This window comes from Cervus elaphus, chromosome 9, assembly GCF_910594005.1.
Source record: "Cervus elaphus chromosome 9, mCerEla1.1, whole genome shotgun sequence".
Classification (NCBI taxonomy): Eukaryota; Metazoa; Chordata; class Mammalia; order Artiodactyla; family Cervidae; genus Cervus; species Cervus elaphus.
The window spans coordinates 8,982,411-9,009,542 of NC_057823.1; the positions used below are offsets into that span (position 1 = coordinate 8,982,411).

General features: G+C 51.3%; 1 protein-coding gene across 2 annotated transcripts; it reads left to right on the forward strand.

Moving 5' to 3' along the window:
* The first annotated feature begins 3,648 nt into the window (after positions 1–3,648).
* Positions 3,649–20,837, forward strand: IL12RB1 (interleukin 12 receptor subunit beta 1). 2 transcript variants are annotated; one of them, XM_043910966.1, is made up of 16 exons: positions 3,649–3,819; positions 4,896–4,958; positions 5,840–5,957; positions 6,349–6,518; positions 7,748–7,887; positions 8,296–8,329; positions 9,028–9,150; positions 9,901–9,983; positions 10,811–11,048; positions 14,042–14,209; positions 14,887–15,024; positions 15,518–15,673; positions 17,293–17,427; positions 18,581–18,686; positions 18,992–19,073; positions 19,828–20,837. In XM_043910966.1, the coding sequence occupies exons 1-16, from the start codon at positions 3,759–3,761 to the stop codon at positions 20,200–20,202; spliced, it is 2,190 nt and encodes a 729-aa protein (XP_043766901.1). In that variant the 5' UTR covers positions 3,649–3,758; the 3' UTR covers positions 20,203–20,837. The 2 variants fall into 2 exon arrangements, with proteins under 2 accessions (XP_043766901.1, XP_043766902.1); XM_043910967.1 differs by lacking the exons at positions 18,581–18,686; positions 18,992–19,073; positions 19,828–20,837 and adding an exon at positions 17,859–18,570.
* The last annotated feature ends 6,295 nt before the right edge of the window (positions 20,838–27,132 follow it).

A 27,132-nucleotide genomic window follows, 5' to 3' on the forward strand; every position in this document is an offset into this window, starting at 1 on the left:
GCCAGGTGGCACTAGTGGTGAAGAACCTGCCCGCCAATGCAGGAGACTCAAGGGATGCGGGTTCCATCCCTGGGTTGGGAAGATTCCCTGGAGGAGGAAATGGCAACCCACTCCAGGATTCTTGCCTGGAGAATCCCATGGACAGAGGAGCCTGGTGGGCTACAGTCCATAGAGTCGTAAAGAGCCAGACACGACTGACGCGACTTAGCACGTGCACACACGCCACTGCTAAGACCGACCACGTGCTGCGCTTAGTCACTCAGTCGTGTCCGACTCTGCAACCCCAGGGACTGCAGCCCGCCAGGCTCCTCTGTCCATGGGATTCTCCAGGCAAGAACCCTGGAGTGGGTTGCCATTTCCTCCCCCAGGGGATCTTCCCGACCCAGGGATGGAACCCGCATCCCTTGCGTCTCCTGCATCAGCAGGAAGGTTCTTTACCACTAGTGCCACCTGTCTCTGCTAAATAGCTCTTTGTGACACCATAGACTGTGGTCTGCCAGGGAGAAGCCCACTAAGACCCAGGACAGCCAGATAAATTAAACAAATGTTGTTTAAAAATCGAATAAATGTTGACCTACAGTATTATATCAGTATATAATATATATATATAATATAATATATATTAGTTCAATATTTCTATACCTTACAAAAATGGTCACCACTTTGTATCCTTTAAAACATCTTCAAATGATCCTCTGGAGGCATCAGAAAGTCCTGGCTGAGTGAATGAAAAACGCTCTTATTGGTGAAAAAATGTTCTTATTAATAAATGTGTTTGTTAAATGAGCTAATGGATCATTTCCTTGCCAACTCCTACTCATCCCTCAAGATCCTCCTTAGATACCCCTCAAGGGCATCAGATCTCTTGACCGCATGCTTGGAGGGAAGCTCAGCTCTTCTCAGGCTAAAGGTCACTACCCACCCTCTCCACAGAAGACGGAAGCTGAGGGGGTGGGGAAGTTCTGTGGTTCCTCCCGTTACCATTTCCTGGGCAGGGGTGGGGGACTATGACCCTGTCCTTCCTGCCCCTCCTCAGTTTGTGGGGCATCTGAAAGTGGGACGGCCCTGGGGACCTATCTCAGTTTTGCTTCTGGGGCAGCTGGGAGGGCTTCCTGAAGTAGGTGGCAGGCAGGCCAAGAGGGGTGGGTGTACAAAGATTTGACACGGGGAAGGTGGGCTGCGGTGAACCTCAGGGTGAGCCTCCAGCTGTGACCTCAATAAGGGCAGAAACAACACCTCACACGTGGCTGGAATCCTGCTCACACTGCTGCCATAGTTCCTTGGGAAAAAGCCCAGCCCTTCAGCCCAGCAGTCGAGGCTCTGGTCCACTCTACCATCTTCATCTCCCACATGGAGTCCCAGACCTGCCAGTTCATCTTGGTATTCACCAAAGTGTGTCCCCCAGACTTTCGCCTCTCCTTTGACCTCTGTTGGGAATGCGCTTTAACTCTACAAAGCCAGTTTAAGACTTCCCTTCTCTGGGCAGCCTTCTCTGGTCCCGCTCAGAGCCCCCCAACCTCTATGCCTCCCTGCAGCCAGCCCCTAACCCCCAAGGAGCTGGGAGCATCTGTGTCCAGCTCTGCTCCACCCCCGTGATGTTTTTTCAGTGGCTGCTCTAACTTTGGGGGGATGGGAAAGAGGTGTGATAACAGCAGAGGTCACTGAGAGCCCCCGAAGAATGACAAATCGTACTGGCTATCTGGTGGGCAACAACCCTTGTTTATCCTTGGGCTCAGTCACGCTGTCCTGTCTGACTCTTTGTGACTGCAGCCCATCAGGGTCCTCTGTCTGTGGGATTTTCCAGGCAAGAATATTGGAGTGGGTAGCCACTTCCTTCTCCAGGGCATCTTCCTGACCCAGGGAAGGAACCCGCATCTCTTGTGTCTCCTGTATTGCAGGTGGATTCTTTACCGCTGAGCCCCTGGGGAAGCCCCGTTTATCCTCACTCTAGCCCATTTGCAGGTGAGGAAGCTGAAGCTTGGGAGGCCTGACTTTCTTGGGGCTAGGAGGTAGTCCTAGGGCATGAGCCTTGCTCATGGAAGCTCAGCCCCACTGTGTGGGGGGCTCTGCCTCAGGGTTTGCATCTATGTCTTTACCTCTAGCCAGGGCCCTGAGGAGGCTGAGTGTCTCTAGACTCAGTTTTACCATCTGTGAAATGGGGCACCTGGGGTAAGAGTCTCAGGATCATTGAGAGGGGGCCTATTGATTTACCCCATCTCCAATGGTCTCTTCCATCTGTACATTTCTCTAGCTTCGTGTCTCTCATTTCTCTCTCTGTCTCTGCCCCTCCCCAGACCTCAGAGCTACTCCACCCGTGGCCTGGCCTGGGCCCTGCTGCCAATGAAGGCTGTTCTGTGTAGGATCACAGGGTCCCTGTCCCCACTGTGCCAGGCCTGGAACACTGCCTCTTTGTTCCAGTGGCTCTGACTTCATGGCCTGCTGGGCGCCTGACCCTGGCCGGCCCAGCTGCCTCTCGGAACTGCTCTCAGAAAAAGTGCTTCCTCCCACCCTCTCCAGGCCTCAGTTTCCCCAGATGCTTTTCCCCAGGAGAGACCCTTATCCTGTTTTTTGTCCACCTGGGTTCTGAGAACAGCTTTTTTTTTAGGTGAAAATCACACAACATATAATGAACTGTGCTCATATATACAATTCAGTGGCACTTAGAATATTCACTGTATTGTACAATGATCACCTCTATTTAGTTCCAAAACATTTCCAGCATCCCCAAAGGCAACCCCATCCCCATGGACAGTCACTCCTCATCCCCTCCCCCAGCCCCTGGCAATCACTATTCTACCTTCTGTCTCTGTGGATTTACCTGTTCTGGACGTTTTATATACACAGAATCGTACAACGTGTGGGCTGCTGGGTCTGACTTTTTCCACTCAGGGTGTTGCTTTGGGGGTGCTATCCACTTTTTGTAGCATGGATCTGCTCTTTTGCATGGACATTTTGGACCTTTGTTGACAGTGGAGACAGAAGATCAGAAACTGAGACAACTCCATCCCCCCTCACCCCCGTCCCCAACCTCCCCATCTCTGGCCGAGAGACAGACACAGAGAAAAGACTAAGTTGAATCTAAAGGAAATTCTTCGGACACGGGACCCAGGGTGCCCTGAGGTTTGAGTTTGGGAAGCGATGAGGTGGACCCTTTGGGGGTGTCCAGCCTACAGAAAGCACTTCATAACAATTTGTCAGGAGAGTGAACTCGGACGTCCAAAGGCCCCTGGCCTCTCACTTAGCTCCTGGATCTCAGAAGTGGGCCAGAGAGGGCTGGCTGCTGCTGCCAAGCCGCTTCAGTCATGTCCGACTCTGTGCGACCCCAGAGACGGCAGCCCACCAGGGTTCCCCATCCCTGGGATTCTCCAGGCAAGAACACTGGAGTGGGGCACCATTGCCTTCTGCAAGAGAGGGCTGGAGACCTAGCCAAGTACACAGAATCCCAGGCCACCCACGGGACTCTCACCTGGAGCCAGCAGAGAAGACCCCAGACCCTCAGGGGGTCTAGCTCAGGGTCTAGGGCTCAGGGGGGTTTGTGGCCTAGTTGAGGCCACCACCCCCAAGCTGACTTCCTGGGTTTCTCTTTCACTTTGACTTGCCCTGGGAGGGGCCAGGTCTCATAACCTTTTTTTTTTTTAATCTCCTTAGTCTTTCTTTGTTAGCTTCAGCGTGCTCCTAGATGAGGAAGGACCTGGTGGCTGGGGCCTCACCGGCAGCACAGAAGTTCCTCTGCGACTGCTGAGGTCTTCCAGGACCGGATGGGGCAGTGGGTGTTCAAGCTGGCTGCCCTCCTTCTCCTCTTGCTCCGCAGACAGGGCGGTGAGTCCCTACCCTGACAATTCACCTCTTCTCACTGCAGGTGGTGGGGCTGTGTGTACGTGGGGGGCTGTGGACTGGGGTCCAGGGTTGGTCCTGTGTGCCTCGGTCTTCCCCTCTGTCAAATGGGACGTCAGTGATTATGGCTTCTGATGTCAGACTTGGGCATTTCCTCCCCGGTCTTGATTTTGTCTTCTGTACTTTGCGCTTAGTCACTCCGTTGTGTCCAACCCTTTGTGACCCCAGGGACTGTGGCCCACCAGGCTCTTCTGCCATTGGGGATTCTCCGGGCAAGAATACTGGAGGGGGTTGCCATGCCCTCCTCCAGGGGATCTTCCTGACCCAGAAACCGAACCAGGGTCTCCTGAATTGCAGGCAGATTCTTTATCAGCTGAGCCACCAGGGTGGAGTGGGCTAAATCTCTGAATCTTTCCCACTTCCCAGAGTTTAGTGAGGCGTAGCTAAGGAAGGGATAAAGAGCAAGTATGTGTATAATAGATATGTATCATATCTAGTGTGTGTAACATACATACTGTCTCTCCATCTTGTGGAATCCAATGGGAAAGGACTCAGCCCTTTCTAAGAGCCAAGTTTGGACTGTCATCCCAACTCTGCTGTTGCATAAACTTAAAGTTGGCTAAGTTTCTTGTGCCTCAGTTTCCCTCTCTGTAAACTGGAGATCAGCAAGGTTTCGGGACTTTTGGAGGTCAGGCAGGCCTAGAGACCAGCAAAAGGGAGGGGGCAGAGGACCCTGAGTTGCTTTAGAGGAGCAGTCTGAGAAGCAGATGGGTGAAGGGATGGATGGCTGGATGGGCAGATGAGTGGATGGGTGAGTAAATGGATAGATGAGTGGATGGATGGATGGGTGAATGGATGTGCGGATAGATGGAAAGACAGATAGATGGCTGGATAGATAACTAAGTGGATGGGAGGATGGATGGATGGATAGAAAGGTGGATGGATGGATGGGGGGTGCATAGATGGGAAAGCGGACAGGTGTGTGGATGATCCCTGGGTGAGCGCCTCTCCCTCTGCAGTGAAAGGCTGAGACTGTCATTATCTCTTCATTGCCTTTGCAGCTGAAGCCTGCGGTACCATCGGATGCTGTTTTCAGAACCCACCATACCCAGATGCAGACTCAGGTCTGGGCAGTTCCCCATCGTGGGAGGGAGGGCTGGTGCTGGGCTCTGACTGAGCCATCCCTAGCAGCCCCTCCCTTAACTCCTTCCTGCTCAGCCAAAGACTGGGGTCTTGGGAGCCCTGACCTGACATCCTGTCCTCATCAAACTCAGCGCAGTCATCCACCTCTGTAAGCTTTGCTCCATAACAGAGTCACAGGACTGTATGTGTCTGTCCTGACTGGTCAGCATGTGGGGTCACACAGCTGTTAACCATTTTGCCCCCCCTGAAGCAAGCATTGCTGGAACGCTGATGCTTATAACAAATTCACTAATCTGCCCCTGGGCAGGCGTTCCGTCTGTTCTTTTGTTCAAGAGATATTTACTGAACAGTTACTATGTGCAGACACGGTCCTGGATGTGAAGGAGTCAGCTGCGAACCCCGCTGTCCTCCTGGGGTCCCAGCCTAGTGCCGTGATGGACAACGGTCACACTAATGCATATCCTGTGTATAATGAAATAAACAGAGCAGAATGGGAGGTGGAGAGGGAAGGGGCTGCTTCAAATAACCTAGTGTTGAGGCGGTGGCTCTGAAGGAGAAATTGGAATGTGACGATCAGGGGCAAGGGCGTTTCAGGCAGAGGGCACAGCGCTTGCAAAGGCCCCGAGGTAGGAGTGAGTCTGATATGATTGAACACCAGGGAGGAGGCCGAGGTGGCTGGGGCAGGACGTGCAGGGGAGACGGCAGGAGACAGGTGCGAAGGGCGGTGGAAGGCGCTGGAAGCCACAGCGCGTTTAAGCTGAGGTCATGCTGGGCTGCATAAGTGTCACAAGGTGCCTCCCTGAGTTGTGTCAGTGTGGGGACACCCCCTCCCTGACACTGTAGCCTGTTCTCAAACCTCCAGGCTCAGCTTCAGGCCCCCGGGACCTGAGCTGCTACAGGGTATTCAGCAGCGCTGGTTATGAATGTTCCTGGGAGTACGAGGGCCCTGCAGCTGGAGTCAGCCACTTCCTCAGATGCTGGTGAGGATGCTACCCTCTGCTCCGCGATCCCCGCCTCTGCTCTCAGGGTCTGGGCCCCTTCCTGGGCCTCGGCCGGGGCTCCCTGTTGTGGGCGCTCAGCACGGGTGGGTACCCAGTTTGGGCGGCAGTTAGGACCCCTCTGTCCTTCATCCTCACCCTCTCACTTATTCATACTTCTATTCACTCATCCACCCATTCATTTCTTCCTTCCCTCATGACAGGCCTTGTTAGGAGAGTCTGGGGTCCTCCAAAACCCTTAGTCCCAGGCTGATCCCCGAGAAGCCCCCAGGCTGGGGAGGAGGGCTGAAAGGGGCAGGAAAGGACAGTGGGATGTGATGTACGGCATCCACTGCGGCCGCTGAGACTCAGCACCACACCTTCCTTCCCACAGCCTCCAGTCAGGCCGCTGTTGCTACTTTGCCACAGGCTCGGCCACCAAGCTGCAGTTCTCCGACCAGGATGGCATATCCGTGCTCCACAATGTCACTCTCTGGGTGGAATCCCGGGCCGCCAACCGGACAGAGAAGTCCCCCAACATTACCCTGAACCTCTACAGATCAGGTCAGCACCCTGTTCTCCTCCCCACTACCCTCTCCTCACCCAGAGAAGCTTCTGGTCCCCAGGCCAAGACCTGGGCGGGGGATTCTGGGCCCCTGGCAAGGGGCTGGATAGTGCCAGCTGTTTTCCCATCCAACACTGCCCTGTGACTTGGCACAGTCTTTCATGGCCCCCTTACTGATCCCCTACCGCTGGACATTTAGGTAGCTCTGGTTTCTCCTTGATACCGTAATGCTCCCAAGATCCTGCTGGGTCTTTAAAATCTGTTTTTGTTAGTCAACAACACACCCTTGGTTTAGATGTATTGAGCTGCCACTGTGTGCCATGCTCAGTCATAAAGGACACAGACAAGGCCAGAGGAGGTCAGAGCCCAGGGCTGGGATGAGGGAGAGGTGAGTGAGACACCCTCCTTGGCCACAAAATTTAAGGCGGGGGTGGTGGCAAAAACCTCAGTAGTCAAGATAAACAGTATGATGATGCAATGTTTAAAAAAACCAATATTGATGCAAAAAAAAAAAAAAAAAAAAGAAGCCATGATGAACAAAAATATCAAGATTTTAAATAAAGAGAGGATCTGATCCTGTATTTGTACCACCCTGCCTCACTCTCCTTACCCTAATCCCAACCCTATCCCTGCTTCATGGAGCCCAGATTCAAGTAGGGTGATGGACAAGGCATGACCATTACACATGATGAGATACTGCTGGCAGATCAGGAAGGCCCTTGGCTCAAGCTGAGCCTTTGAAGGATGAAAAAGGTCCAGCAGGAATAAAGGTAGGGAAGTGTGGTCCAGGCAGCAAGTGCCAAGGCCCTCAGGTAGAATCAAACACCATATGACCAAAAGACAGGAAGGGTGACATGTCTCTCCTTAAGTCAGGCTCACTTCACTCCCTGAAATGAATTTAAAAAGTTAGCAGGAGTTCCCCAATAGTCCTCCAGAAACATAGAACCAGTTAATTACCCCCTCATCAGCAATTTACAGAAGTATGTCTCACCATAGCTTTGCCAGCAATGAGTATTAATATTTTAAAGATATTTTTACTAACAGGATCCTGTGTATAAATCTTGACTCTTTGACTCATAGAATCCCAGGTGGAGATGGAACTTGCTAGGGTGGGCCTTGGGGGCTTCTCTGGACCAGGAGGATCATGTGCAGGTTTTCTGGGATTTTCAGGACCAACAACTCACACACGCCCCTGCTTCCCTTCCTCAACCCCCACCTCTGCTTCCAGTTAAATATGACCCACCCCCAGGAAACATCAAGGTGTCCAAGTCGGCAGGGAAGCTGCGTATGGAGTGGGAGACCCCAGCCCGCCAGGATGGTGCCGAGGTGCAGTTCCGGCACCGCACACCTGGCGGCCCGTGGAAGCTGGTGAGTTTATTCCGAGATCAGCGGTTTGCTCAGGGCACAGGGCACCTTCACATTTCCCCCATCAGCTTTGCAGTCTGCATCTATCACCCCTTCCACCTGGCCTCTACTCTTGCCCCATATTTAGCCTCTGGGGTCTGTCTCTGATTTGAAGATCTGATTATGACTGCCCTTGCTCGCACAAACCAGGGATTGAACCTGCATCCCCTGAGTTAGAAGGCGGGTTCCCAAGCACTGGATCACCGTGGAAGTCCTTCATTTGCTTTTCCGAGGATGTCCTCTTGCTGTTCCCAGATCCAATCCAGGGTTCTACGTGGCATTTAGCAAAATAATTGTTGAAGATTTCAAAAGAGTTAACTAATATTTTCAACACCAAATGTAAAATCATGTATAAATATGATCTCATTTTAGGGTGACTGTGGACGTCAGGATGATGCTGGCTTTGGTGAGAATAATAATGAACAGTGACAGAAGCAGCAAGTTAGCATTAATTAGGCACCCACTGTGTGCTATGCTAAGTCAGTTCAGTCGTGTCTGACTCTGCGACCCTATGGACTGTAGCCCACCAGGCTCCTCTGTCCATGGGATTCTCCAGGCAAGAATACTGGGTGGATTGCCAAGCCCTCCTCCATGGGATCTTCCCAATGCAGGGATCAAAACTGTGTCTCCTGAAATTCCTGCATTGCAGGCAGATTCTTTACTGCAGAGCCACTGGAGAAGCCCCAACTGTGTCTTAGGCCCAGGGCTGAATTCTTTGTAGACTTGTATGTGCCTCTTTGTAGTTCAATATTGGATGATTCCCATTTCACAGGGGAGGAAACACAGGCTTGGGCTTGAGAAGCCATTGGCCAAGGTCACACCCCAAGGAATGGTATTGCTAAGACTCGAACCCCAGACAGTGTAAGACGTGGGTGATCCTTGAGGCCCCAGAACACAGGACTTGGCCTATTCTGACAGTCCTTGTCCCCAGGGTCTGGCACGCAGTTAACTCTCAATAATTGCATGGACGCAGTTGATGCTCAATAAGTGCACATACAGTTGGCGCTTAATATGTACATGATGGCTAAGTGACCATCCCAAGCTCCGGGCACTCCTAGCTGTGGGACAGCCCCTTGGCCTGAGGTTTGTTCTGCTTCTCCTCAGAGTCATGCCTCTGCCCCTTGGAGATGGACATGGCCCAGGAATTCCAGCTGCGGCGGCGTCCGGGGCCAGGGGTCCCCGGAGGTCCGTGGAGCAGTTGGAGCAGCCCTGTGTGCATCCCCCCTGGTGAGAAAACCCTGGGCCCCAGGAAGGGAGACAGGCATCCGAAAGATGGTAGTGGGATTAGAAATAAGGTGATGGGTGTGAGAAATAAGGTGGCGGGAGAAATTAGGGGAAACTGGTGCCAGGTGACAGGGCAGTGAGCAAGTTCCACTTTATAGAATGCAGCCAACCCACAATCTAAAAAGAAGACATTTCTCGGTCCTTCTCTCCTTCCAATTAGTTTAGTGGGTTTTGTCCTCGGAAAGCTGAACAAGGAGTTGATGGGTGCAAGTGGCTGTGTTGTGAAGATGGATTTTCCCAAACAACACAGGACGCTGGAGCCTGGGCAGTTCCAGAGGGGAGATGTAGCCCAAGGTGGGGGGTGGAAGCGGGAGATGGGGTAACTGTCAATATTTGGCCCCCACCCTTTGAACTAACTGGAGCTTCCTCCTGCCCTCCCAACAGTGTATCTGCTTGGAAACAACTCCAGTAGTTGCTTCCAGATTTTTTTAAAAAACTGTAGTATTAAAAAAAAAAGGACATTATATAAAATTGACCGTTTGAACCATTTTTAGCCAATTGCATCAAGTATATCCACCCTCATGAGGTGGATCTCCATGTTTGCAGATTCTGAAAACTATGTAACCCACGGAATCCTGTGTTTCATGGGGGGTGGGGGGGGCGGGGAAGGTCCCATGTCTCCATCCAGGGTCTGCGGGAGGTTGTCAGCAAGGGAACCACCCCCAGTGTCACCGTCTTGCTGTCTCATTGCAGAAACCCCTCCACAGGCTGCGATGAACTTCTCAATAGAGCCTCTTCGCTCAGATGGGAGGAGGCAGGTGACCTTGAGTGAGCAGGTAACAGGGTTGTCATTGGGCTATGGGTTAGCCTGGGAAGAGAGAGAAGGAAACAAGAGGCTACAGTGGAAGTGTGTAAAACTCAGGGAGATGAACTGTGAAGGTGATTGAGACCGGAAAGACTGTAGGTTGAAATCTGAAGGTAATGGGGAGCCATGGGAGGTGTGTGAGCTGAGGAATATGGCTGGACTCAGATGTTCACAGGCTCCCTCTGGTGGCCATCAGCAGAATAAATTGTGGGGGGCTCGGGTGGACGCTGGGAGGCCAGGAAGTAGCTGACTCTGTTGGTCTGGATGGGAGATAATCTCTTTGAAGTCCCCCAAACAACTCATTAAGTATAGTCAAATGTACCTATTTTACAGAGAAGGAAACTAAGGCACAGAGGAAAAGTTTCCTGCCTGAGTCAGGGACAAAAACATAGGTTTCAAGCCCTAATTTCACCATAATTGATTCAGCCAGATCCCCAGTGACCTGTCACAGTAAAGTTATAGCGAAGCTCCTTCTCTTCCTAGGTTTCCTATAATTTGAATTCTTTTTCTTAGAAAAAATTTTCAGACTTGAGGTAACTGGGTTCAAAGATGGAAACTTTTTTCCCCTGGCCTTCAGTGGGTTTTTCCAAATTATTCTTCCCCCAAACCAATGATCAGTGAATGTGTCAGTTTCCCAACAGTGCTGCCAGCCCTGGGGTTTACTAGTTTGTAAATTTTTGCTCAAGTCATCATGTGGGCCTGTGGATGAGTCTGTGTTCACGGGCTGATTCCTGATGTCAACCCATGGGGACAAGGAGCATGTTCAGGTCCCCAAAAAACCATCTCTGACACTCACAGCTGGCCCAGCTGGAGCTTCCGGAAGGCTGCCTTGGGCCTGACTCTGGCGTGGAGGTGACCTACCACGTCCACCTGCACATGCTGTCCTGCCCATGCAAGACCAAGGCCAAGAGGACTCTGCGCCTGAAGAAAAAGCTCGTCCTCTCGGGTGGTGCCTATGATCTGGCCGTCGTTTCCCGGAATCGCTTTGGCCTTGGCCCCAATCAGACATGGAACATTCCTGCCTGCACCCACTCAGGTGCCTTTGGCTGGGTGGTGGGAGGGCCCCTTGGAGCTGAGCACATACTCTGAACCTCAGCTAGACTAGGTGAGGCAAGCAAAGCACAAAAATTTAAGGGGGTGTCTAATTTAGGAGTGTATCGAAAGTTAGTAATCAAAAATGCATAGTGTTTTAAAAAAGGCATAGAGTTATAATGTAATAGTTCAAAAAATAATCTCACGGGCAAACTACAGCTCAGGTCAAACATTTGTTTTTGTAAATAAAGTTTTATTGGGACCAGGGGCAGGATCAGGGTGTCAAGTGAGGCTGGGTTGTACAAGAACAGGGTTGATCCTGTCTTCATTTAAAATCTAGGCAATTTGCTCACTTTATACACAGGCATACGTATATTAAGGGCTTTCCAGGTGGCGCTAGTGGTAAAGAACCTGCTTGCCAAAGCAGTTTCCATCCCTGGGTCGGGAAGATCACCCCGGAGGACCGCATGGCAACCCACTCCAGTATCCTTGCCCGGATAATCCCATGGACAGAGGAGCCTGGCAGGCTATGGTCCATAGGGTCACAGAGCTGGACACAACTGAAGTGACTTAGCATGCACGCATGCACATACATATATTAAATATATACATATATTTACACATAATGAAAAAATCAATGGTGATGATGTGGATGAAAAGGAATCCTTGCACGCTATTGGCAGGAATGTAAGTTGGTGCAGCCACTAGGGAAAACAGAAGGCAGATTCCTCAAAAGATTAAGACTAGGACTACCATGAAAAGTGAAAGTGTTAGTTGCTCAGTCGTGTCTGACTCTTTGCGACCCCATGGACCTGCCAGGCTCCTCTGTCCATGGAATTCTCCAGACAAAAATACTGGAGTGGGTAGTTATTCCCTTCTCCAGGGGATCTTCCCAACCCAGGGATCAAACCCAGGTCTCCTACATTGCAGGCAGATTCTTTACCATCTTTGCGCTATATGATTCAGCAATTCTGTTTCTGTGTATTTATCCAGAGCAAAGAAAAACATAATTGGAAACAATATATGCACCCCTATGTTCATGGCAGCGTTATTCACAATAGCCAAGATATGGGAACATCCTAAATGATCATCAATGGAGCAAAAAGATGTGGTTCATGTATACAATGGAAAACTGCTCAGCCATAAAAAAGAATGAAATGCTGGCATTTGTGACAACATGTATGGACCTTGAGGATATTATCCTTAGTGAAATAAGTCAGATGGAGAAGGACAGATACGCTATCATTTCTCTCAGCTGTGGAATATAAAAACCAACCAACAAACCAAACAAACTAACTGACTAACCAAGTAAATAAATGGACAGACCAAAACAAACACGTAGGTAGAGAGAAAAGAGTTGTGGTTACCAGAGGGGAAGAGGTGGAGGAGGGGAGGGGTAAAGAGGATCAACTCTATGGTGATAGATGGAAACTAAATTTTCTATGGTGAGCACACAGTAGACTATTCAGAAGTTGAAATATAATGTTGTGCTCATGAAACATATACTATTATAAACCAACATTACCCCAATAAAAAATAAATCTAAAATTTAAAAAATCAAGATCTATGTGTATGCATATACACAAATATTTTATTGAGGGAAGGTTCACATATCAAAATGAACCATTTTAACAAGCACAATTTGGTGCACTAATTACATTCACAGTGTTATACAACCATCACCTCATCTAGTTCCAGGACATTTCATCACCCCCAAAAGGAGACCCTGTCCCCACTAGCAGTGACTTCCCATCCCCTCCCCCAGCCTCTGATTATCATTAATCTCCTTTCTGTCTCTGTGGATTTTCCTGGACTTTTTCATAGAAACTGATCATGCGCTTTGTGATCTTTTGTGTCTGGTTTCTTTCACTCAGCCTGATGTCTCCAGGATTCAACCACATTGTATCACATGTCATGCTTCATCCTTTTTTATGGCTAATATTTCTCTGTGTGGATGGGCCACATTTCATCTGTCAGTTTTTCCTCTGATGAACATTTAAGCTGTTTCCATTGTTTGGCAATCCTGAATAGTACTCAGTAGATATTTTTCCATTCATTTCTATTTTAAAAAAAATATTGCATTAAAAGAGCATTGATACTGATGACTGAATTCTTTGACACCTCCTTAAATTTCATGCCAGAGATAAGTGCCCTGCTTGCTTCACCTTAGTCCTGATCCTACTGAGCACCCAGCAGGGTGGTTACGATGATGCCCATTTCAGAGATGGGACGACTGAGGCTCAGGCAGATGCAGCCACTTGCCAGGGTGGCACGTCAGGGAGTCTGTCAGTTCCTGGTCTGGTTTGGGCCATGGCCTTGCTATGTGACCTTGAGCTGGTGGCTCTCTGTCTTTGAGCCTCAGTTTTTATATCATTGATATAATTTGATATGATGTGGCATGATATTGATATGATTTATATCATTGATCATGGTGACCATAAAACAGCCCTGGCCTGGTGCATAGAGTCAGAACTCAAATGATAGCTGTTCTCTCTAGAACTGGAAGCAGTACCCACCTCTCAGGTTGGTGCAGATACGCTTGCTGTAGGGAGTGGCAGAGATGAGCCCAAGAGGGCTGAGTGGGTGTGTCCTCGGAGCGCTGGTCCGACGAGGACGCCCCTCCCCCACCACAGCCACCCACGGCCGCAGGGCGAGGCGGGTGGTGGGCGGCCAGGCATCTGCTGGAGCGTCGCTTACCAGCCTGGCAGGGTAGAAGTGGTAGCATAGGGAGCTCTGATGGTGGGCATCTTGGCAGAGAACCCGTGGTCAGGCTGGGGGAGGACTCGATTCATTCAAATGGCCGCTGCTGTCCCCTTGGTGCTGAGACCCCAACTCGGCAGCCCCCAGCGTGGGGAGACAGTCAGATACAAACACTGCCGGCCCCTGGGGGTTAGAGTTTGTCAAGAGATTGGGATGGGGCTCTCAGAGCCTTGGGTGGGTGGGTGGGGGCGGGGCATAAGATCGCTAGTCTGATGGGCCTCCGTTGTTTTCTTCCAGAACCAGGGCTTCTGAATATCACGGCTGAAGCCAACGGGACCACCATACGTTGGCCAGCCCGGGCCCAGGGGATGAGGTACTGCATTGAATGGCAGCTCCAGGGCCAGGAGGAGAACCTTGCCACCTGCATTGTGACGGCACCCCAGGACCCGGACGCCGCTGGAATGGGTACCGTAGTTTTGGTTACCCTGCATCCTCCATCAGAGCTCCCAGCCAACTCAAACCTGTAGGCATCCTCCACGTGGGGTATCTGAGGCCCAGAGAGGTCTTGCTACTTGCTCAAGGTCACACAGAAGTGGGGACAGGCCAAGACCTGTCAGACCCTCCTACGAGCGCGGAAGTCTGGAGTTTCCTGCTGCAGTCCTGGTTTGCCAGGGCTCAGCCCTGGGCAGGTTGCACCCTGGCAGGAAATGAGTCTCACGTCCCAGGGTGTTTGTTAAACACTCACTGGTGCCAGGAAAGGTGGCAACTAGCAAGATGCTAGTGGCAAATTAATGAGGCCTCTGGAGGAAAAGAGGGGGTGCTGAATGGCCCAGGCAGCCTCTTGCTCTCTGCCCTGGTCTTGGCCGGGTCCCCCAAAATCCTCAGTCTAGCTTCCAGCCAGGGGAGACAGGATGGACACAGACACCCCTGGCACCATGGAGTAAGAGCTTTGCTGGAGAAGGTGGGGAGCCTTCGGGAGAGAGCAAAAGGAAGGAATCCTGGAGGAGTCCTGGAGGAGGGGACATTGGTGCAAGGGTTTTGAGGCATGAGGAGGAGTGCTCTAAAAGTTCCTGGCAGATTGCACAGGTGCAAAGGTGGGGACACAATCTATTTACTGGCCTGGCCCTTGCTAATCCTTCCAGCAACTCACAGCTGGAGCCAAGAATCTGGGGCATTGGAACAGAAGGCATGTTACCGCATCTCCATCTTTGCCTCTGCACACCCAGAGAAGCCAACCTCATGGTCTACAGTCTTGTCCACCTTCCATTTTGGAGGCAATGGTGAGTGGCCCAAACCTGCAGGGTGCTCTCCTCTGGGGATTCAGCAGTGGTCCCTGGGTATAAGGAATGGGGAAGACCATTTAGAGGCACCTATTGCCTATCAGGTGCTGGCTAAAAGCCAGACACTTGGAAGTCAGCTCAGTCAGGACATCCCTGGTGGTTCAGTGGTTAAGATTCTGCTTCTACTGCAGGGGGTGCGAGTTCAATCCCTGGTCAGGGAACTAAGATCCCACATGCCTCATGGAGAGGCCAAAAAAAAAGTCAACTCAGTCGACTTCTAAGGCACCCCAAGAGGCACTGCCCCATTTTATAGGTAAGAAAACTGAGGCTCAGGAGAGGAGATGGTACCAGAGTAGTGCAGCCAGAATTTGAACCCAGGCCCACTTGACTTGGTGGTCACGGTTCCCTGGGCCTCTGGACGGTACCAGCTGGGCAGGCAGAACATGCTGAGGCAGCACCCTTGGAAATGACCATGGCAATGGTGTGATCGCAGCCTCAGAGGCCGGAAGCCCACAGCACGTGTCGGTGAAGAAACTCAGCCAGGATTCGGTATCTGTGGACTGGACGCCATCTCTGCTGAGCACCTGCCCTGGCGTCCTGAAGGAGTACGTTGTGTACTGCCAGGAGGAGGATAGCAACCAAGTATCTGGTAGGTGAGGCAGCACGGGCCTGACTCGGCGAAGGAAGGGGTCTGGGCTTGAGTCTGCCTTGCTGTGTGACCCTGGCACCTCACTGTCCCTCGCTGGGCCTTGGTTTCCCCATCCATAAAATGATAGAGTTGGACTCATTGTTTGATTGGCCCTGACGGCAACTCCCGTGGAGCAGGAATGACTGTCCCCATTCCACAGATGGGGAAACTGAGGCCTGCAGAGGGATTCACCTGCCCAAAGGTTAAGCAAGCCTGGATTTGAACTCAGGTGCCCCTTCCTGCCGCATAAGAGGGAAAGAATTGAGGATGTGCAGGGCAGGTCTCACCATGGCTGGATCTTCCTGTCATTTCCTGCACTGGGAGCCTCATCCTCCCACTGGTTAACACAGTCTTGCAGATACAGCCTCAGCCATCCATCTCCTGCAGCCACAGGCCAGGCCAGCAAGACCATGGGTGTACTTCCTGCCTTCTCTGCTCAAGCTCAGCACAGGGCAAGGCATGATGCCCGGGGGAGGGGAGGGGGGATGGGGGGGATGGGGGTGATGGGGGCCCTCCCGATTCAGACATGGACATCCTGCCACCAGTTTGGTCATCCTATGATGCTTAGAGGGAGTGTGTGCATTCATGCATGCACTGTCAGTAGCTCGGTCACGTCCGACTCTTTGCGACCCCGTGGACCATAGCCCGCCAGGCTCCTCTGTCCTTGGGATTCTCCAGGCAAGAACACTGGAGTGGGTTGCCATTTCCTCCTTCAGGGGATCTTCCTGACCCAGGGATGGAACCTGAATCTCTTGCATCTCCAACAGGTAGATTCTTTACCTACCTGGGAAGCCCCTTAGAGGGGATAAATGAAGCCTAATGGGAGTTGGTGACATATTCCGGCGCAGCCAGAAAAAGCCCTGTTTGCTGAAAACCAATTTGCCAAAAGCCAAATTGCTGAAGATTCATGCACCAATTGCCCATTTGGCCAAATGTACTGACTTCCCTGAAATTTCTTTTGAAGAATATTCCTCTTGGGTATTTACGAAGAATATGGATTTAGGGTTCTAGGAAAGTTTTTCTTCTGGACAACCACCACCAATTGTTTTCTCATTTTAAAGATTTTTATAAGGTGCTTTATTTTTTAAGTCAGCCCATTCCACAAACACTTGTTGAGGTCCTACTGTGTGCTGAGGTGGTGGGGACCCTGGGGAGGGGAAGCAACTCAGACAAAGGTAACCCTGACCCTGACCTGAAAGATGGGAAAGAGGTGGGGGAGGAAACCATGCAGTCATCTGGGGAAAGGGTAAAGCAGGCCAGGGAATCAGCCAGTGCAAAGGCCCTGAGGTTGAGGATGGAGCCTGATGCCTTTAGGGAGCTCTGAGGAGAAGGCACATGCGGCTGGCAGAGAGTGGGCTAGGAGTGAGGGAAGGGCGAACTGGTCAGAATTTGAGAAAAACAGCATCATTTGCTGAATATCTTGATGAAGAATGTTTTTTCCAAATAAACTTGAGGTGAATGGGTGCATTTAAGGAAGAGTTTCCCACAAAATGACCGTGAGCCCCCACCCCCATCCTCACTCCCAGGGTGGAGCCCAGAATAAAGGGGGTCCGGGGCTCATGGCTGCCTCCCGTCCACAGAGCTGCACGTGAAGCCCACAGAGACCCAGGTCACCCTCCAAGACCTGCAGGCTGGCACGGCTTACCAGGTGCGGGTCCGCGCAGACACGGCCAAGTGGCGGGGCGCCTGGAGCCAGCCCCTGCGTTTCACCATCGGTGAGTGAGTGACAGACGCTCATGCGTGTCTGACTCTTTGTGACCCCGTGGACTGTAGCCCACTGGGCTCCTCTGTCCATGGGCTTCTCCAGGCAAGAATACTGGAGGGGGTTGCCACTTCCTCCTCCAGGGGATCTTCCTGACCCAGGGATCAGACATGGGTGTCCTGCATTGCAGGCAGATTCTTTACCATCTGAGCCACAAGGGAAGCCTGAGTGGAGGACGGTGGGGGGTGGACCCTGTATTTACCCAGCATGCATTGCCCCACATCCCACATCAACAAGCATTTCTGCCCTGACCCTCCAAATTTCCATTGCTCCCCATGAATCTCCCTCAGGAGCCAGTCAGCTCCCACCTCCTTCCCCAGCTTCCTCTGCTGTATCTTCCTCCCATAAAGCTTTCCTCACACTCCCATGTTCTTGCCCTTGCAGGCCTCTACCTAGAATGTTTGATCTTCTTGCCAAACTCCTATTCACCCTTCATGACTCAGCTCAAAAGCTCACTCCTTCAGGAAGCCTTCCAGGCTTCCTTCTGGGGCATCCCCTTCCCCTCCAGCTGTGACTGCCCCGCCTACCTGGCCTGACACCTTGGGAGCAGGTGGGGGTGTCTTTCTGGGCTCTGCCTCCCCCAACCTTGGAGCTACTGGGGAGAGGGAGGGAGCAGGGGTGGGTATTTACTGAGCGAATGAATGAATATGAATGAACATCTCTGATCACAAGCATAAGGAAGTCGGTGGGCTCTGTTGTCTTGGGGCATGTGGAAGTGGGAGATTTGGGGACCGAATGACCCCTGCTCTTGCCATAGTCCCTACCTGTTGTCCTCGCAGTGAAATCTGGTTGTAAGAGAAGCAGTGAGTCAGATTAGGTGTGTGGTGGGCAGGTCTGGGTCCAGGGGAGCAACCACACAAGCCACCCCCCCCCCCCCCCGCCGCAGGTGATTGGAGCTACTGTGCCCTAAGCACTTAATAATGTGTGCCAGGGCTTTATCCCATAGTCACAGGGCCCCGCTTCCCAGAGGAGGAAACTGAGGCTCAGAGGGGCTCATGTTGTGTCAGGGTCAGCAGTGAGTTGATGGAGGGCCTGCCCCTCCCAGTTCCCTCCTCAGTGAGAGGCAGAAGGGGTGTCTCCCTCAGCCCAAGCTCTTCTGCTCCTAGAAGTCCAGGTTTCTGAGTTGTCCGACTGGTCCATCTTCCTCGCATCTTTGGGGAGTTTCGTGAGCATCCTTCTCCTGGGAATCTTTGGGTACCACGGCTTGAACAGGTAACTTGCACTCCCTCCCCTGAGATGATCTGTAATAGTGATACTATGAATAATAATAATTGTTAACTCCAAATAGGTTTTTATGTCCACTTTCAAGATGAGGAAACTGAGGCCCAGATAGTCAGGCCCAGGGCATCCAACAGTGCTGGAATTTCAACCTGGGCCTGTCAGTTTCCCTCTCCTCTGACCCCTTCGCTGCATCTTCACTCCCCTTATTGTAACCTAATGGAGATGAAAAAAATAAGTCAGAACAATTAAAACGTGAGAACAAACAGAAGCACTGACCAGTCCCTCTCTCTCCCCAGGGCTGCAAGGCACCTGTGCCCACCCCTGCCCACACCTGGTGCCAGCACTGCCATCAAGTTCTCTGGCAGCCAGGGGAAGCAGGTAAGGGCCCCTCTTTCTAACTCCAGGTCTTCTTCATTGGGTCCATATCTGGATTAGGGCTCTCAAGAGTAATGGCCATGCATTAACTCATTTTATTCTTTCCAAACCACTGGTGCAAGGACTCAAAAAAACAAAAACAAAAACAAAAAAAACCCTACCCTATTTTATAGACAAGCAAATAGAAACCCAGAGTGACCCTCATGTGGATCATTTCCTAGTAGCAGAAACAGAACTCAAGTGACTTCACAACATAACCTGATGGAGAAAAATTCTAAGGTTGTGGGCTTCAGGCATGGCTGGATCAAGGAACTAGGACTCCATCTCTTTGGGGTGCTAGCTTCCCTGCAGGCTTCTTTTCCAGGCAGGTTCAGCCTTCCTCTTGTGGAAACAGGGTATCCCTTTTTCCCATTAACTGCAGCAAAATTCTGCACCATCACTGCTTGGCCCAGCTTGGGTCACATGCCCATCCGTGAGCCTATCACTGGAACCAGGGGGCTGGAATGCTCTGATTGACTGGGCCAGGATCACATGCTGATGGCAACAACCAGCCTGGGGCTACTGCCCTGCCCAACCACATTACTCATCAGAGGAAGAAAGAGTTTTCCAAAGAGAAATGGGGACCCCTTCCTATTGATCCTTGAATTGGCTTCAAGATTTTAAAGAATTTAGCCAGAAAGGACCTGGTCCACTCCATCCTTGTGCAGATAAGAAATAAGGCCCCTCCCACAGCCTTGACCCTACCCTCCCTCTCCAGGTTTGGCAGTGGACCAGCCCAGCAGACTTCCCAGAGGAGGTGTCTCCACAAGAGGCCCTGATGGTGAATATATCCTGGGAGAAAGCCGAGGGAGCTGACATGGGCACACTTGGGCCTCTCAAGGAGAAGATGGAGCTGCCTCTGCATGCCTCTAAGCCAGCCCTGGACACAGAGCTGCTCTTGAAGGACAGGAAGCAGATGCAAGGATGTCCTGAAACTGGGGCTTTGGGGCCTGGCTGGCAGGACAGTCTGGAGGACAGCTTTGCTCAGGCGGCTAGATTCCCAATGCTGCTCCTGGGGGACCTAAGGCAGACCCCCAGGTTCGGTTCCCAGGGAGAAACAGGAACATCTGCCTCCTCTTACAGAGAAGATTGACTATTGCCACCATGACGGCTGGTTATTAAGTGTTTACTGCATACTCAGCCTGTTCTTTCCAGACACTCACGCGATGCCCTGAATCCCAGTGGCCACCCTGAGTGACATGGCTGTCCTATTGACTTATTTCAGTGAGCCTCAGTGAGGTTCAGAGAGGGCTAGTGGCTGGCCTGGGGCCACACAGCACACACAAGACTCTAATCTAGGCCAAGTGACTCAAACTACATCTTCACTCCCCAGGCTTTGGAGCCACTGTCCTCCATAGACGCTGACTCTGCCCAGCAGCAGCTGCCACAATCCTATGGTGGGAACCTTAAAAACCACCTTGAAACGGAAGTTGCTGCCCAGGGCCAGGGCCTGGCATCCATGGATTAGGGCGCTGTAGTTGGCCTGTTGAGGCGGTGTGCGGGATAGACTGAAGTGGAGCCCAAAGAGGCTCAGGCTGATCCCAGATCCTGGGCTGGGAGTCCTGTCTGAATGTGGGATCTGGGTGCAGAATTCTCTGTTGCACTGCAGGGTCTCCAGGCTTGGATGATCCAGATGTGGGGAAAAGAAGGCTAAATACTCTGAGGGAGGTGATGGCCCCTCCTTTGCCGCAGTTGCCTCGCCGGTAAAGTGGGGGTGAAAACATAAAATAAAAAAATAATAAAATGGGGAGGTCACTGCTGCTGTTCACTATATCTCATTAGAAAACTGCTGAGCAGTTCCAGAGGTACTTGGAAAAGTTGGGAGTGCTGGACATACACAAAGAACCAAAGAAACCTCATAGTGCTTTGGATTGCTTTTAAAGCATCACTTGGGAGCTGCTACCTCAGAAAATCCAGAAATAGAGCTGCTTTGCCTAGAACTGGAAAAAAATGAAAGAGAAATATGAAGTTATTGTAGGAGAAAATGAAATGAAGGAGAAAACAAAGGAGAAAACTGAGTAAACTTAGGGTGGAGAGGAAGAAACTACCTTGCTACAAGCCACAACATCTTTAGGAAGATATAGATTATTGAATTAGAGAGAGTGCAATGCAGTCATGAATGGGAATTAAGTTTTAGTTTTCCAGTCATTTTAAAGGTTTAGATAAAAAGAGCTTTCACTAGGTTTGATTGTATTAAATATTAAAAATCATTGAGTGGTTTTAAAAAAGATAGGATTTTTAAAAAATAAAACAAAAAGATAAGATTTTAAGCTTACTGAATCAGTAATTAAGTTTAATAGTTAACTGCTTTTGTTACTATCCAGTTGTCTTATCCCGTTTAGAATAAAATTTACCTAAACTCCAAAAATTAAAAAATAAATAAAACAATGGTGATGATCATGTAGACCTCACAAGCTGCTGGGGCGGGGGTGTCTAAGGCTTCATAAATGAGTAACAGGAGGAGGTTTGGTTGCCCCCAACCCCATTCCTCTGTCCAGGGCTCAGGCGGAGACCTGGGATTCTTCGCTCATCCTAACATCGAACACCAGAACACCCGCAGCAGACCTTTTACTCCCCAGACACACCCTGAAAGCAGGGCCTCCTCAACCTTCCCCGCCAGACCTTCCCTCATTCTTCAACGAGTTGGTGCTGACTCCCTCTACGGCCACCAGGTGGCGGCAGCGGCCGTGTCTCCCACGCCCAGTCCGCCCAGCCCCCTCCCACCTCCCAGAGAGTTTGCAAAACACACTCTTCCGGTTTCAAACGGGGACAGGGTGGAGATTAAAACTCAGAACCACTGAATTTTGTGGCAAAAGAAGATGAGACCTCTGGCTGAAGAAGGTCTGGCAGCCGGTAGGGTCGAGAATCAAGACGTCCTGGCCTTCCTCTTTGGGGTCTTCTGTTTCCCCATCCAGATGAGGACTTGGTCCAAGTACTCAACCTGCGCGCTCCTCTAGATAAACCCTCCCCTAAAGATCAGCCCTCCTTATTCCTGAGGGCCGGGCTGCAGCCTGAGGGGGAGGCCTGGATAGTGGCAGGACCAAGTGGACAGGATAGAGGGGATGCTGGGTCAGCAGCCTCACGAGAAAGACCAGAGTGACCCGACCCCCAGAGGCTCTGAGCCACCCACCTCAAGTCCAGAGTCCCCCTCTCCCTCCCCCAACATACACATGTACACAGTGGAACCTTCAGGGAGCTAAATGCCCCCATACTGGCTGTCCCAGCATGTACGGGACCCAGTATTGGACCCATCAATAGCACAGCACCCACTTAGGTGGCCCTTGGAGTTGGCAAACTCACCTCCTGGGTCCATGAAGTTAGGAGTTTTGTATTTGTGGAGCACCACGGGAAATTCTTGCTGAAAGGAATGGAGAAGATGAACACCTGCTTCTGTTGGGGGAAGGCTGAACATGCCTGGAAGAGAAGCTTGCAGAGAGGACAGCAACACAGAGAGATGGCGTCCTAGTTCCTGGGTCCAGCCACGCCTGAAGCCCAAAATTCTGGTTTTTCTTGTTAAAGGCATTTTGAGCTCTGTTTCTGCTGCTAGAAAATGACCCATAAGAAGTTCCTCTCTGGGCCTCTACTTGCCCATCTGTATAATAGGAGAGGGTTCAGGGCACTGGCTTGAGGGCCCTATCTCCATGGGTTGGGCAATCCTACTTAGCAGAGCTGAGGCTCTCCCTCAGCTGCTCCCAGCAGCTGCTCCCAGCAGTTCCAGGAATCGAGACTGTGGTAGACCCTGTTTCACAGTTTCCTTCCTTCCTTGACTCAGGAAATCAGTATCAAGCACCTACTGTATACCAGTTCCTGTTCTGCACAGGTCAGATTTGGTCCAGTCACAAGGGGCTTCTGGTTGGGTAGGGAGGACAGAAGCTAATCTAATCATCACAAAGAGAGTTACAATAAACCTGGGTGAGTGACAAGTGAAAGTGTGAGGAACAGAAGTGAGGGAGGGCTTCCTGGAAGAGGTGGTGCTGGGGCCAAATGGTGAAGAGAGGCCAGACAACAGGAGCAAAGGCCCTGTGGCAGATGTGGTCAGTGGGGAATAGGTGAGGGTGGGGATAGAGGTCACAGCCTCCAGCGGCCTGGGACCTAAGAGTTTTTATTTTTAAGTTTGTAGGGGGTTGGAGGGGAGGTTCTGGAGCAGGAGAGGTGGAGGGTCTCAAGAGACAAAGAGACTCATCCCCCCATGAGTCAAGATGCACATTTCCATCAGGAAGACAGGCTGCCTCAGTTTACCTCCCCAGATAATCTGTATCTTCTGTCACTCCAGCAGCCTCTGGGTAGTTTGATCATAAAGAGATGTTGTCTCTGCCTCTTCCCTTGAGCCAGGATGGGGCTGGGATATCAGGGATCTCTGGAGTGCGGGAGGTGACAGAGAACAGCCAGCCCTGGCCTGGCCTGTTATGTGACCCTGCCCTCAGCCTGCAGATGCCAGGCCCTTGGCCTGAAATGAAATGCCCTTCCCCTAACTGTGCATCTTTGTCCATTCATCTTTTTTTTTTTTTAAAGGCTGTACCCACATACCACACTATTCACCCTTTCACTAAGGGCTTTCTCGAGTTGCAGTGCTCAGAGGCTGCTCTTCACCGTGGCGCCCAGGTTCTCATCACAATTGCTTCCCTCATTGCAGAGCACAGGCTCTATATACACGGACTTTAGTAGCTGCAGCTCATAGGATTTTGTTACCTGCGGCATGTGGAATCTTCCTGGAGCAGGAAGATCGAACCCATGTCTGCCTGCATCGGCAGGCGGGTTCTTTATCCACTGTAGCACCAGGGAAGTCTAACCTCCTTTCATTTCTTAAAATTTGTTTTTTAATTTATTTTTCAGCCTCGAGGTATGGGAGATCTTAATTGCCCAACCAGGGATTGAACCCATGCCCCCTGCAGTGGAAGCACAGAGCCCTAACCACTGGACCCCGGGGGGATTCTCCCACCCTTTTATTGATTGATTTTTTTTTTTAGCTGCTCTGGGTCTTTGTTGCTGTGTGAAGGCTTTCTCTAGTTGCAGCAAGTGGGAGCTACTCTCTGTTCCCCTACACGGGCTTCTCACTGCAGTGGCTTCTCTGCAGCGGAGCGCAGGCTCTAGACTCACAGGCTTCGCCAGGTGGACATTTCAGGCTTGAGGGCTCCAGACTGTGGGCTTGGTAGTTGTGGCTCACAGGCATAGCTGCTCTGAGGCATGTGGAATCTTCCCAGACCAGGGATCGAACCTGCGTCCCCTGCATTGGCAGGCAGATTCCTATCCACTGTACCACCAGGGAAGTCCCCTTATGCTTTAAAAGTAAAAAATTCAGTGGCATACACAATGTTATGGAAACATTATTACTATCTATTTCCAGAGCATTCCCATCACCCCCAAAAGAAAACCCTATCCTCATGACCAGTCACCCTCATTCCCCCTCCCTCAGCCCCAGGCCACCACTGATCTGCTTTCTGTCTCTATGGATTTGCCTGGACATTTCACATAAATGGGATTATATAATATGTGACCTTTGTGTCTGTTCTTTTGTTAAAGAAACTCAGCTTGGTGTTCTTGAGGTTCATCCATGTTGTAGTGCATATCAGAACTTCAGTCCTGTTTTTTTTTTTTTTTTTTTTTTTACCTGTACTGCAAGTTTTGTGAGATCTTAATTCCCAGACCTGGGATTGAATCCAGGCCAGCAGTGAGAGCTTGGAATCCGAACCAACTGCCAGGGAATTCCCCACTTCATTTTTTTTTATGGTTGAGTAATATTCCATTGTATGGATGGGCTACATTTTGTTTATCCATTCATCTACTGATGGACACTTGGGTTATTTCCACCTTTTGGTGATTGTGACTAATGCTGCTATGAACACTGTGTACAAGGGTTGGCGTGAATACCTGTTTTCAATTCTCTTGGTAAATGCCTAGAATTATTTGATCACATTGCAATTCTATGTTTAAGTGATTAAGAAACTGCCAGATTGGTTTCCAAAGTGCCTGCACATTTTTCATTCCCATCAGAAGTGTGTGAGGGCTCCTTATTTCCCCACATTCTCATCAATACCTATTATTTCCAAGTTTTTTTTTTTGTTTTTCTTCTTTTGAGTCTGGTCATCCTAGTGAGTGTGAAGTGGTATCTCAGGGGACTTGATTTGCATTTCCCCGAGGAGTAATGACGCTGAGCATCTTTTCATGTGCATATTGCCATTTGTACATCTTCTCTGGAGAAATGTCCATTCAAGTCTTTTGCCCAGTTTTCACTGGGTTCTCTTTTTGCTATCGAGTTATGAGTGTTCCTCATACATTCTGCATGTTAATCTCTTGTCAGGTGTATGGTTTGCAAATCTTTTCTCCTATTCCATGGGTTGGCTTTTCCCTCTCATTAAGTGTCCTTTGTCAAAGAAAACTCTTAAATTTCACAGAGTCCAATTTATGTGTTTTCCTTTGGTCCCTTATGCTTTAGGTTCATATCTAAGAATTCTCCTTGTCTTTGACGCCCCCTCTTGCAGGCATGGGATTCCCAGGTAGCTCAGTGGTAAAGAATCCACCTGCCAATGAAGGAGAAGCTGGAGAAGCAGGTTGGATCCCTAGGTGAGGAGGATACCCTGGAGAAGGAAATGGCAACCCTCACCAGAATTCTTGCCTGGGGAATCCCATACGCAGAGGAGCCTGGGGGTCTACAGTCCATGGGGTTGCAGAGTGTTGGACACAACTGATCCACACACATACACACACACTTGCAGGTGTCTCTCCCCATCCTCGCCGCTTCGCAGCCTCTCCCTCTGGCCAACGCTGACCTCCCCACCACCACCCCCATCAATTCCGGTTGGGGCAGCAGCCATCCAACCCTGTCCCCGCACTGGGAGGCCTCCTGGCAGACACCGGGCAGCTTCCGTCAGTGCTTAATAACGGAGCGCTCGGAACCTTGGCAGCCACGCGGGAAACCCTGCCCGCAGGCATCCGCCCCTTGGCCACATCGAGCGCCGCTCCCCCATGGCCAGGCGTGGGGGCCCACAACTTTCCAGGTGGGGAAACCACGATACGGAGGGAGCAGGAGGGAACCTGCGTGGTCCCCGGGTTGGGGTGATGGCGGAGGTCGCACCCCCAAGCTGCTTCTGGCTTCGGTCCCTGCCCTGCGCTGACCCTGGCGGGCGGGAACCGCATGCGGGCAAGGCGGGTCCGGATGAAACCTTAACAGCCAGGAGCAGAGAAGAAAAATACTCTCTGGGCGGTCGAGCTGGGCTGGGAGGGTGGGGAGGGGGGCACCGGCGGGCCAGGGAGGAGGGGCGGGGCGGGTTTCTTTACCAGCCTGGGTGTGATTTCAGGTGGGAGGCGGGAGGGATGGAGTGTCTCACAGCAGACGGAAAAACGTCTTACAGGTCCTGAGCGAGTTCTGTTCTGCCGCCAGCTAGCTATGCAGGTGGGGGCTCTCCAGCCTCCGTTTCCCCATCGGTGGGATGGGGGTAGTTACTGGTTCAGACAGTAAAGATTCTGCCCGCAATGCCAGAGACTCTCGTTCCATCCCTGGGTCAAGAAAATCCCCTGGAGAAAGGAATGGCTACCCTACTCTAGTATTCTTGCCTGGGAAATCCCAGGGACAGAGGAGCCTGGTGGGCTACAGCCCATGGGGCTACAAAGAGTCGGACACAACTGAGCGACTCTCTCTCTCTCTCTCACACACACACACACCCCTCCTTGGGTGTTGTGAGAGGTGAAGAGGGTGCCTGGCTCTGGAAGCGCACACCTTAGGAAGCTGTCCCTAACTGCATCCTCAATAATATGAAAGTCATGGTTTGTTCAAAAGCACATGGAGATTAGCTCCACCCAGAGGGCCAGGTAGGGGCACCTGTGTCTCCCTAACTGCCCACCTCCCTCTCTCTTTTTGTCTCTGTCTCCCCAGCTCTGCGGTTTCTCGCCCTCCTCCTCCTCCTCCTCCTTCTTTATTCTTAGTTGCCGCGTGGGATCTAGTTCCCTGACCAGGGATCCAACCCGGTCCCCCTGCCCCACATCAGGGTCCCAGAGTTTTAGCCACTGGACCACAAGGGAAGTTCCT